This window comes from Pristis pectinata, chromosome 40 (genome assembly GCF_009764475.1).
Source record: "Pristis pectinata isolate sPriPec2 chromosome 40, sPriPec2.1.pri, whole genome shotgun sequence".
In the NCBI taxonomy this organism is placed as follows: domain Eukaryota; kingdom Metazoa; phylum Chordata; class Chondrichthyes; order Rhinopristiformes; family Pristidae; genus Pristis; species Pristis pectinata.
The window spans coordinates 8901216-8913791 of record NC_067443.1 but is presented as its reverse complement, the minus strand read 5'-3'; the positions used below and the strand labels follow the sequence as shown (position 1 = coordinate 8913791).

Genomic DNA, 12576 nt, shown 5'->3' with positions numbered 1-12576 from the left:
CAAGGAATGGATATAGACCATGTGCAGTTCAAATTGACATCATGGGCTGAAGGACTTGTTCCTGTGCTGTACTGTTCTATGATGGCAGATAAATAGTCACCATTTGTGCACAACCTGGTCCCATGTACCTTGTGAAAATCACCAGGCCATTTCACTGGGCATAGAAGAGAATGTAGATGCTGGAATGCGGAGAAAAAGCAAACTAGGAAGAACGCAGTGGGTCAGGCAGCATCTGTGGAGGCAAAGGGAAGGTTGATGTTTCAGTTTGAGACCCTGCTTCATCAATTCATTGTGAACAAGTACTGGTCCCAGTTCACTGGACTGAATTCTTCACAACTTTGTAAACAATGCCATGGCAAATATTTCAACCACTCGAGGGTAGTGAAGTCTGCTCAACAGCTGAAAGATAGTACCCTTCTCTTGGTGCTACACAGGGAAAGTCGGCTTGAACTCTGTGCTCGAGGCTCATGTGGGACTTGAACCCACTCCGCCGTTCCCAAGGTCACCAGTAGAGTTCTTCCTGCTGATCTGATCTGTATCATCGTCCAAACAAACTTCTCACAAAACAACTTGGCCAGTGATTCTCACGTTGCTGTTTGTGGGAGTTCTTTGTGCAAGAATGGTGCCCCCATCCTACTATTTTTTGTGTAGAAATAAATAGTTGTTCTAAGCTGCTCTGACTTGCTGTCTTGCAGGGCTGTGGTAGAAGCAGTTCATCGATTGGATGCAATTGTCAGCAACAAGATGGCGTACCGGGAGGTATTCAAACCCGAAAACATCAGCCTGCGCAACAGGTGAGTGCAGGGAGGAAGCAGTTGACCCTGAGGGACTTTTATTAAACTTTGAGTCCAAACCAACAGCATGTTTCACCAGTGCTTTCCATTAATGGAGGCTGGGGAATATGGGAGGGAGTGGTGGGGCTGAGGGGGTGTTGGATGTTGTAGATGCTCAGGTGGATGGTTTGTCGATGCTGTGGCAGAAGGTAAGGAAAAGTAGCAAAGGGTTTGCGGGAGTTAAAGGCTGGGCCTTGGGGCAGGTGGTGAGACTGACGGTGGGCTGTCAGTACTGAGGTTTATGTGTGCAAGTTTCTGAACTGGAAATTGAACTTGTGACCTTCTGACCATCAGTGCCAGAGACTGAGAATGAGTTACCAAGTTAAAGCTCAGAGCATTCTGTGAAGCTGAACTGTTTCAGCATTCATCTCTCCCCAATGCCACCTTCACTTTTGTTGCCTTGGCTCCTTCAGCCCACACTCGTGGGATGTGGCAGGTTCTTGCCCAAGACTACTCCAGGTTGACTGATCACAACAGATCTCCCATACATCCCTGCGATTAGCCTGGTTACTACCTCGCTGTCTCCAGCTTTGTCTGGTTCTGAGGTCATGAGAAGTTGTCATTGTGCTCCACCTCGTGGTTGTTTTGTCCCCTGGGTTTATGAAGTGCCAGGAGGGGGTGGGTCAGAGGCGTGAGCACCAGGAGGGGGTGGGTCAGAGGCGTGAGCACCAGGAGGGGGTGGGTCAGAGGTGTGAGTGCCGGGAGTAATTGGGAGGAGTGTGTGGAGCTCTCGGAGAAACCTTGCTATTTTCTGTTGCACTTTGCTGTTTGGCCCTTTGACCCTGTTCCACCATTCAACCAGATAATGGCTGCTCTGTCTGTGGGCTGGCTCCCTCCTAGGCTGCTGACAAAGCTGTGTCTGTGTTCTCCATCCACAGGCTGAGGGAGCTCTGCGTGAAGCTCATGTTTCTGCACCCGGTGGAATATGGTCGCAAGGCTGAGGAGCTGCTCTGGAGGAAGGTTTACTACGAAGTCATCCAGCTTGTCAAAACCAATAAGAAGGTGGTTTCCATGTCACTGGGGCCTTGGAGCTCAGTGGTGGAGGGAGGGGAGGGTAGTTGTCCGTGGGCAGTCAGTGGATTGCCATTTGTTGCTGCAATCCCACATTTTTATTGCTAATGATCACATTTTCTCTGGGAAGTAATGCAACTAATTTTGTGGGTTAAGCAATTCCAAAGAATCATTAAATCCTTGAACTATGCAATAAAGGCTGAGGGTACTTGGCCCTCTGCCTGTGGAGCTGATCCCACTACCATGAGCTCTCTGTCCTCTCCTGCAAATCTTGCCCTTCATGTTAACCAATCTGAAGATTCCTGCCAAATGTGCTTCACCACCCTATCAGGCAGCACACCCCAAATTGCAGCATCTCGCAGTGTACAAATAAATAATTCTCTTCTTTCTGGATGTTTAGATTCTGCTTCAAGCCATTGTTCCTTAAAACCATCCTGGTTTTGCGCACCTATTAAATCTCCCCTTAACCTTTTCCTGTAGGGAGAGTACCTCAGCTTCCCAAGTCTTTCAACATTGCTGAACTCTGTCACCTCTTGGACTGTTCATGTAGTTCTAAGTCAACAAGGTTTTGAAAGAGTCGTGATATCTTTAGGTCAAGTTTAATATAGGCACACGTGGGTATAAATGCCATGAAAATGAGCATTTGCAGCAGGAGCACAGGAATTACTTACATAAGTTAACAGAGTTACGTTAACATAATAATGGATCAATGTTAGTGGTCTAAATGGTTGTGGTTGGAAATCCCTAGCGTTTCACTTGCGGTTCTTGTTTGGAAACTTTATTGTGCCTGTGTCCCAGTCTGACTGCCCTGTGTTCTGTCTCTCAGCACATCCACAGTCGGAGCGCTCTGGAGTGTGCCTACCGTACCCACCTGATCGCAGGCATCGGGTTCTACCAGCACCTGCTCCTGTATGTCCAGTCCCATTACCAACTGGAACTGCACAGCTCCATCGACTGGACCCATGTCACCGACCCGCTGATAGGTCAGTGTTTCACCCCAGAGAGGACATGGGTGAAGGGGGGATGAGTACATGAGGTTGAGTACGTTACCCTGCTCCTAGTGTTGGTCCTTGGTGGTTGAACACACCACCTGGTGCTGGCGCCAGGGAGCCTGCTGCTTGATCTGGTTCGGAATGTGACCACAGTGGGTGTGGCACTGGTTCCAGATGCTCGTTCATATTCATTGGACTGGGTGCCTTGACTTAGCCAAGTACTCGCATCAGTTTTTGAGTGAATGGGCCAGCTCGTGCTGAGGCTGCCTAGAGTGTTAGTGTCAGGGGTCTGAGAGGAATCTCAGATTTTCCTGCACATTGGTGAGGGGTTTGGTGGTCTCAAACTCCTCTGGAAACACTGTATAACACTAGGGTACAGTACTGGTGGGGACAGGTCTGTCACTGTATAAACATGGGTACAGTACTGGTGTGGACGGGTCTGTCACTGTATAACACCGGGATACAATACCAGTGGGGACGGGTCTGTCACTGGGTAGAGTTCTGTCGCTGTATAACACTGGGTTATAGTACTGGAGGAGACGGTGTTGTCGCTGTATAACACTGGGGTGCGGTAGCGGTGGGGACGGGTCGGTCACTATGACACTGGGGTACAGCACTGCTAGGGATGGGTCTGCCACTGTGTAATACTGGGGTATAGTACTGGTGGGCCGAGTCTGTCACTATAACTGTGGTCCAGTACTGGTGGGATGAGTCTGTCACTGTATAACTGGGGTACAGCACTAGTGGGGACGGGTCTATCACTATAATTCTGGGGTATAATACTGGTGAGTAATAGCTGTTGTATAATACTGTCTGGAATACGGTACAGTACTGGTATGCAGTGTTATGCTACTTAGTAACACTGGATACTGTTGTAGGTACAGGTCTGTCACTGTATAACACTAGGGTATGCTAGTGAGTACAGAACTAAGACCGACTACAGTACTGGGATACAGTACTGCTGGGTATAGTTTGTTCCAGTATAATGGGTACAGTGGTGTAATAATACTGGGTACAGTGCAGGTGGTACATGTCATGTGACACTGATATAATATTGGGGATGGATCTGCTGCTAACAATGAGGTATGGTGATGCAGGATTCCGTTCTGTTGCTGTAAAACACTTGGGTACAGTGCAGCTGGGTACAAGTCACTGCTTAACTCCTGGAATGATGTGACTAGGGATATAGTATCACTACCACTATTACTCAGTAATACATTTACTTTCCTGTTGTATATTGACGTTAACAGTCTGGAAACAATATGGAGACTCTTTGGTGAACTATTGATATAAGTGGTCTGTCTTCCATCTTGTGAATCTAAAGGTTTTCACCTTTCTCTCCTGGGTAGGTCGTAGGAAACTGGTTACTGCTTCAGGCAAGGAAATGGAATGGGCTCAAATGGCTTGTCACAGATGCCTGATGTACCTGGGGGACCTTGGTAAGTGTTGACACCTGAGAGTGAACACGAGCTTGCAGTTTACCACTGACAAAGGAATGCAGTTTGAACTCGTGCTGCTCTCTCTTTTCCCAGCAATAGGGCCTCAAGTGTTGCATGACCTGAGATGTGGCTCGTTCTCTTCCCCAATGTGGCTGGTCCTCGCCTTCAGCTGGGCACAGAGGCCTGAGCACCACTGCCCAATGGCCAGTGGTGAAATTGTGGACTACTGGCCTGGAGGCACCTGATCAAATCCCATCAGTGCCACCGTGAGGTTTAAATTCTATGGAGAAGTTGGTCGTGATTTTTGGAGAAGAAAATCTGCCGTCTTTATTTGAAATATTGATGACGCTTGGCAGCACCAGTTGGTGTAATTGGGGACAGGCAATAAATGTTGCCCTGGTCTGTGACACACACAACTCATGAATGAATGTCTGCAACCAAATCCATCTGAAGGCTTTGGCACCAGTTGCCTGAGTCACTTGTATCGGTTCAGCTTGAAAACCGGGCCAGGATGCTCCAGGTGTCTTCAGCCCCAGAGCCAGTCACTCTGTGGTGATTTCCTCGTCCATGATCCCACTGCCAGCGCTGGGCTGACAGACAGCCGTGTGTGGATTCTCTTTTGGGGAGCCCACTCTCTGGTTGGCACGTGGACAGAGAGGGAAGCTGGCAGAGCTGGTCCAGCGCTTGCACTGGGCCTGCTCAGAGGGGGCAGTGGAAGGAGGACCCTGACCCCCTCCCCATCCCCCCACCAATTTGCCCTTCACCGTGCTGTTGCTATACCTTCACATGTATTCCGTCCTGTGTTTCAGCACGGTACCAGAATGAGCTGGCGGGCGTGGACACTGAGCAGCTGGCTGAGAGGTTTTACTACCAGTCGCTATCGGTGGCACCTCATGTGGGTGAGTGCATTATCCTGCTGGGAGAATGGACTGGGAGCTGGTTGGGGGGAGCCTCCAGCTGAGGTCTGTGTGTAATAGGAGGAAGTAAATCATGCAAGTGTTCCCTAGCACGTGCTTGAGGCTTGCCAGCTAGTGATGGTCTCAAGGGTTGCTAATACAGTTGGCTTCTTCTCTTGCCCTCTTCCTGTTACTATCATCAGAGAAGAGTTACAGGAGCCTGAAGACCCACACTCAACAATTCAGAAACGGCTTCTTCCCCTCCGCTATCAGACTTCTGAATGGTCCATGAACACTACCTTGTTATTCCTTTTTTTGCATTACTTATTTATTTTGTAATTTAAAGTAATTTTTATGTCTGTGCACTGTACTGCTGCCACAAAACAACAAATTCCACGTCATATAAGTCGGTGATAATAAACCTGATTCTCATTCTGATTCAGAGGCATGAGGGAGGTGAAGGGGAGGTGGGCAGGAATGTTAAGACTGAGCAGAAAATATTGTGGAGACCAAACTGTAAGGAGGAAATGTCCAATCCTGCCTTGTCCTTGGACCAACTGAGAATCAGAGAGACAGCGAGGGTTAATTTACACAGTAGGTTGTTATGCTCTGGGATGCACTTCCTGAAAGGGCAGTAGAAGCAGATTCAGGAGGAACTCTTGGTAAGAAGACTGGTAACATGCAGTTGTCTGGGGAAAGACAAGTGGAACTGACTGGAGAATCCTTTTGAAGAGCTGGCACAGGGCTGATAGGTCTCTCTCCCTGTGCTGTGACTCAGTTGCATTCAGTGAAATGCACTGAGCAAGGCAGCTTCAGATACACCCCTTGATCTGTTAGAAGTTTGGAAAACTTACAGCACAGGCAGAAGCCATCTGTGACGGGCAGTTCTTGGGTGATTTTATCATGGAGAGAGAGTTGATCTCCTTGGGCTAGGTGGCTAGTGGTAAAGCCAGGAGATCTTCGTGTCCCTGATGGGGCAGCACAGTGGTGCCACTAGTAGAACTGCTGCTTCACAGCTAGGTTCAATCCTGACCTCGGGTGCTGTCTGTGTGGAGTTTGCATGTTCTTCCTGTGACCCCCTGTGTGGGTTTCCCCCAAGTGCTGGGGTTCCCTCCCACATCCCAAAGACGTGCAGGTCAGTTGGTTAACTGGCCATTGTAAGTTGCTCCTAGTTGTGTGGGTGAGCGGTGGAACCTGGGAAGGTTGGGGAAGGGATTCATGGGAATGGAGGGAAAATAACGGCCCTGTTTCCATGCTGTAACTCTGGTGCTGCACATGAGAGGACAGGACTGGAAGACTTACTTCCCCAGTCGAACTGTTGTTGTCTAGGTATAGAGCCAGGTAGGAGAAGGGTGATTGCTTCAGGCTCCTGGCTTCCCTTATTGAAGGATAGAGGGTAGTGAGTGTTTCAGGAGGGGTGGTGGTTCAGATGAGGGAGAAGTATATTGTTTCCAGCAGAGGTTTGTGTTTGATATCAAGGCAGTAAAAGGAGGCAGTTAACAGTGCAACAGTTTCCCAGGTGCAGTATGTAGTCACTGCAAACTCAGAACCACGGGCTCCAAATGGCTTTCATTATTGAATAAAGTGGCTGCTTTGTGTTTAGTGTTGCTTCTAAATGATCCTGTGTTCTTTCTTTTCAGGCATGCCCTTTAACCAGCTCGGGACACTGGCTGGAAGTAAATATTACAACGTGGAGGCCACTTACTACTACCTCAGATGGTGGGTTAAACTGAGAGTTTGTAACTGTAGTACCCTCATAATCCTGTATACTTTTTGAGTCTTTAAAGAAAAACTGGGGTAAATGAGATGTGTGGAGGAACCTGTGTGAACTTTGTAAGGCTGCAGAATGTAACCAGCCCATTTCATGCAAAGATCTAGGAGGTGTGGAGCAATATCTTGATCCTTCTGTAGGTGCACCATTGGCTGATGGCTTTAGGTCACATGTCAGCTGGAGCATTCTAGCCTCTGGATTGAATATTGGGGATTGAAGTTTGCGGTGTTGGAAGGGCAGTGATGAGGGAGCACTGCACCCTTGGCGATGTGGTAGAAGAGTGCATGCACACCGTTGGAGGGGTAGCACTGAGGGAACATTGTGCTGTTTGAGATGTGGCATTGAAAATGGGATACTCTGGAGGGGTGCTGAGGGAGCACTGCACTTGTAGAGGGACAGTGGTGAGGGACCATCGCATCATTGGCCATGGAGAGGAGGATCTGAGGGAGTTGTGTCAGCAGTGGGGTTAGGGTTCCTATTGGCACGCCTTTCTGTTATAAACCCCATGATTGTATAGTATAGTGTGTACACCTATGGGCACAGTAAGGGTCCGTGCTTGACAAACCCTGCTATGTGACTGTGGAATAAGGAACAAGACATCTGGCGAAGTGCTCAATAGACTCGACAGGCCTGCTTTGCAGTTATGGCGTGGGTGTGTGTGAGAGATTTAAAGGGGCTTCTCTCTGCTGTTTATTCACCATGACTTAGTGTTGCATGCCTTTTCCCCCACACCCTACCATCCCACTGCCAGCATCCACTCCGAAATGCCTTTCGAAGGAGCCTACGGGAACCTGAACCGGCTCTTTGACAAAGCTGCCAAGGCCTACCACCAGATCCGCAGAACAGACACTAAGAAGCTATCAGTGAGCAGGCAAAGGTGAGGAAGCTGCTGCTTGTTCGACACTGAACAACTTTTGCTAATTTGATGCTGCAAGCTGGGAAGTAGCTTGGATTGGTGACCTTGCAGAGCTGATGGAACTCCTGCTGCTGAGTGTATAGATACATAAACTTCCATTGAGATTAATAATGCCACAGTTGATTTTTGGATCAGTCGTCTTGGTTTAATACCTGTGCTGAGACACTAACTCAGTGTCTCAAGTAAATCACTCCCCAGTCTAAGGTACCACCAAATACGTAGGATCCGAAGCCCTGCCCCTTCCATGAACTTGATGTTAGGACTTCTTTCCTGAAGTCAGCCATGGCTTGTGGCCAGACCTCTCTTTAATCTGGGCTACTGTTCTAGTGCGGTGCTGAATGGGCATTGAATCGTTTGGGTGTCATTGTCTTAGGGTTGTACAGCACAGTAACGGGTCCTTCACCCAACTTGGCCATGCTGGCCAAGATGCCCACATAAGCCAGTGCCATTTGGCTCATATCCCTCTAAACCTTGCCTATCCATGTACCTGTCCAGGTATCTTTTAAACACTGTAATTGTACCCAGCGCTACCACTTCCTCTGGCAGCTCGTTCCGTATACGCACCACCCTCTGTGTGGTGCTTTGGTCGAGACGTTAAACAGTCTGCTGCTTTCTTGGGAGGATGCAGAAGATCTCGTCGTCACTCTTTCCCTTGAACAACATGTTTGTGGAGCTTGTAGCACCTTCTTTACAGCAGCTTTCAAGAAATGAAAACTGCAGAAATGTAGAAGTGTAGATCTTTTGTTGCTGTGTTTTTTTTAAAACTGTAGCTGTTGCTGTAACCTTAACCTCGTGTGTTTCCTCTCAGGTCGAGAGACATCAAGCGTTTGTTGGTCAGTTTCATGTACCTGCAGAGCCTTCTTCAACCCAAGAACAGGTAAGTGTCCCGTCCCATTAATTGGTCTTTGCATTGTCTGCGACTGACAGTTCTTTACAAAGCCAGGTCAGTGCTGTGCAGCCTGGGTTTCCTGGTTTGTGTTAGCAGGGAACTGCACTTGTAATTTGATGTTGGGAATTGCAAACTGTGATTTGCTGCTGACCAACAACAAAGGGTAATTTGAGATGGTGCTGTCTGCAGTTTCCTCCATAGTAAGGTGTCCAATCCACATTACAGCAGGTGTGTGAAGATCGAGTTACCAGCAGAGAATTAGAAGCCTTAGCCTGCAGTCCAGAGAATTCATGTACAAGGAAATGGCATTAAATATACAATAACCTGGTGAATTAGTGATCTGGAACACACTGCCTGAAAGGGTGTAGAAGTGGGTTTAACAAGAACTTTTAAAATGGGGAGTTAGATAAATGAACAAGGAAAAATCCAATAACCTTTGTAGTTTAGGTCCAATCGGCCTTTGGAGCTTGAAGGCAGCTGTGCATTGAAATGAATGGAAAATATTGGATCTATTCAGCAGGGCAGGCAGCATGTGTGGGGATAGGTCAGTGACCTTGGTCCAGTGGGTCTTGGGTTTAAGCCGTACTCTATCCTAAGCATCAGTAGTGGGAACCCCAAACCCTTGCTTGCCGGAGTATACCGTTTTGACAACTTCTGTGAAGATTGTGCTACAAGCTTCCACAAATATCTTGTTTGACCAGAGAGAATGGCACTGCTGTACTTGGAATGAGTGACCCTGGCATCTTCTGCATCCACCCGAGAAAGCAAAAGCAACCTTGGTTTAACATCTCGACCAGTGCCCAAACGGTGCAATGCCCACTCAGCGCTGCACTCCAGGTGGAACCAACATCAGCTCAAAGGCTGAAGAATCAGACCTGATCATGTGCTGAAGGATTCAGCTTGTTTAGAACCTTGGTTAGGCCCCATGTGGGTCTCTGTGCCCAGGTCCACTTCATTGTGAGAAGGATAAAGTGTTAGGAAAAGTGAGGAAGAAGATCAGAGCCAAGTGGGTATCAGGGGTTCTTTTCTCTAGGGAAGGGAAGGCTGAGACCTGACCTGATGCAGAGTTATGATTGTGCCTTGACAAGGTAGATGTATGGATGTAACTACTCACCTATGAGGCCAGAGCAAAAGGGCATCAGTATAAGATGGTCACCTATGTACCTGACAGAGAATTCCAGCAAAATGTAGAGCTGGCTCCCTCAGTGATTGAGATGGGTTTAAAGGAAACCTGGATAAACACACAAGGTTGGAAGGAATATGGGATAGGGGAAAAAAAGCTGACCCGCGAACGATCTCGGACTGTCTCTTCACTGGGATGCTGTGGAGCTGGAGAGGGATAGGTGGTCAAATGCAAAGCAGACGCTGAGCCAGTGGCCTGTTGTTCTGCTATAAATGCTGCATAAGGGGTGTAGGGGGTCATTGAGCTCATGTCGTGCAATGGAACCAATAACAGTGAAGGAGAAACATCGGTTAAGGGCAGTAAGAGCTAAAAGCATCAGCATCTTAATGGAAAGGTCAGTCATGGGTCACCTTCCCTCACTGGGTGTGACTTGTAATGAGCAATCACTGGTTGTGACTAAGTAGATACCACTGTCCAGGATGTTGCTGGGGACGGGAGCACTAGACATGGGACAGCCTTTAACAGGTCAGGTAGACTTTCTGAAACTCTGCTTCCTTGGTTCCAGTTGGTTTGTAGATTTTTGCTCCAATGATTCTGAATCTTTCTCCCTGTTCTCTCCCACCTCACCAGCACTGCAGATGTGGAGGTGACCTCCATTTGCCAGTCAGTCCTGGAGGATTTCAATCTGTGCCTCTTCTACCTGCCCTCCAATCTCAATCACAGCGGGTCGAGTGAGGAGGAGGAGGAGTACGACCGGGGCTGCAGCTTCCTACCCGACCTCCTCATTTTCCGGATGGTGGTCATCTGCTTAATGAGTGTACACAGCCTCAAAAAGACCGGTAGGGAGGTGGTTTTATTCCTGGGGGATGGACTGGGGGGTGAGAGGGGTGGTTGAGGGAATAGGTGATTGGTTCACATTGAAGATTGGTGTATCTGAGAACAAGCATCTCCATTGATGGAGGCATCTCCAGGGGACAGTCCTGTCTGGAGTCACAGTGAGGCAATGATTATTAAACAGGAGCTTTCACAAGGGAGTTGGGGAAAGGCTTGTGAATGGGAGATTATAATGAGTGTTGGTTTCCACGTCCAATACTGCCAGAGAATGTGGTTGAGGCAGCTATGGTAACACTTGGACAGGTACATGGATGGGAAAAGTTTAGAGGGATATGAGTCAAACACGGGCAAATGGGAGTAGATCAGATGGGCATCTTGGTCGGCATGGATGAGTTGGGCTGAAGGGCCTGTTTCTGTGTTGTATGGGGGAGAGGTAGCAATGTTTGTTAGATTGTTATTGCTTTATTATTGTCACTTGTACCGAGGTACAGTGGAAAACTTGTCTTGCATACGGTTCATACAGATCAATTTATTACACAGTGCATTGAGGTAGTACAGGGTAAAAACAATAACAATACAGTAAAATGTCACAGCAACAGGGATGTGCGTTGCAGGTAGACAATAAGGTGCAAAGTCATAACAAGGTAGATTGTGAGGTCAAGAGTCCATCTTATCATATAAGGGAACTGTTCAATAGTCTTATCACCGTGGGATAGAAGCTGTCCTTGAGACTGGTGGTATATGCCTTCAGGCTTCTGTATCTTTTGCCTGATGGAAGAGGAGAGAAGAGAGAGTGACCCGGGTGGGTGGGGTCTTTGATTATGCTGGCTGCTTCACCAAGGCAGCGAGAGGTATAGACAGAGTCCATGGAGGGGAGGCTGGTTTCTGTGATGTGCTGGGCTGTGGCCACAACTCTGCAGTTTGTTGCGGTCCTGGGCAGAGCAGTTGACATATCCTCTAGAGAGCGTGTTGACCTGACCAGGATGGACCCAAGCTCACTGAGGAATAAGAGGGAATCTCATTGAAAGCAGAAGGGTCCCAGTGACAGGTTGAATGCTGAGAGGAGGTTTCCCTCTTTCTGGAGAGATCCATAACTATGGGGCATAATCTCAGGACGAGAGGCCAGTTTTAGAATGATATGGAATTCCTTCACGTGGAAGACTGAATCTTTGGAATTCGCTCTCTCGCACGCTCTCGCTCGCTCAGGACTGGGATCAGTTGTTGAATGTGCTTGGGATGGGCAGGTTTTTGGTCGCCATGAATTCAGGGGTGTAGGGTCTGTGTTGGCCATGATCCACTCGAGTATCTCCATGGTCTACAGCTGCTGTGACTTTAGTCCTTGCCTTCCCTGTCCTTGCGGCTGCATGCTGATGGTTAATTTGATGCGAGAGTTAGTGAAAGGCAATGCTCCGGACCCCAGGAGAACGATTGTTGCCGAAGTAACACCCAGCGGAGCCATGCCTGTGCTGGCTCGGTGTTCCGTACACTCAGCTGCCACTGTGCCTGATGGCAGGAGTTCACCGACTGTTCCCATGTGTTGCAGGTTTGAAGCAGTACAGTGCTGCCATCGCCTTCACCCTTGCCCTCTTCTCTCACCTGGTGAACCATGTCAACATCCGGCTGCAGGCAGAGCTGGAGGACGTGGAGAACGCTGTTCCTTCCCTGCAGACTGACCAGCCAGGTAACTCATTTCAGACCGAGGGTGTCCCGGGCCCGTCTGTCCCTCCCTTCTTCTCCAGGGTGACCCCGTGACCCTCTCTTCCCTCCCCCCTCCAGGCTGCGTGTGTTCCACCACCCACCCTCTCCTGCATCCCATTCCTGGCACTGGATGTCCCAGAACCCGGCCTCCCTCTGCTTCCCCCTCTTTCCCTC

The 12576-nt window shown here is 48.7% G+C and overlaps 1 protein-coding gene across 1 annotated transcript in view; it reads left to right on the top strand.

The window, feature by feature from the left end:
- Window positions 1-12576, top strand: part of smg5 (SMG5 nonsense mediated mRNA decay factor) — a 40381-nt gene that overhangs the window by 8450 nt on the left and 19355 nt on the right. The window contains exons 2-11 of the mRNA XM_052045722.1: window positions 696-794; window positions 1712-1835; window positions 2671-2827; window positions 4186-4275; window positions 5085-5174; window positions 6812-6890; window positions 7694-7819; window positions 8667-8735; window positions 10501-10709; window positions 12248-12385. Coding sequence (XP_051901682.1) covers window positions 696-794; window positions 1712-1835; window positions 2671-2827; window positions 4186-4275; window positions 5085-5174; window positions 6812-6890; window positions 7694-7819; window positions 8667-8735; window positions 10501-10709; window positions 12248-12385 — 1181 coding nt within the window. The remainder of the gene's footprint in view (window positions 1-695; window positions 795-1711; window positions 1836-2670; window positions 2828-4185; window positions 4276-5084; window positions 5175-6811; window positions 6891-7693; window positions 7820-8666; window positions 8736-10500; window positions 10710-12247; window positions 12386-12576) is intronic.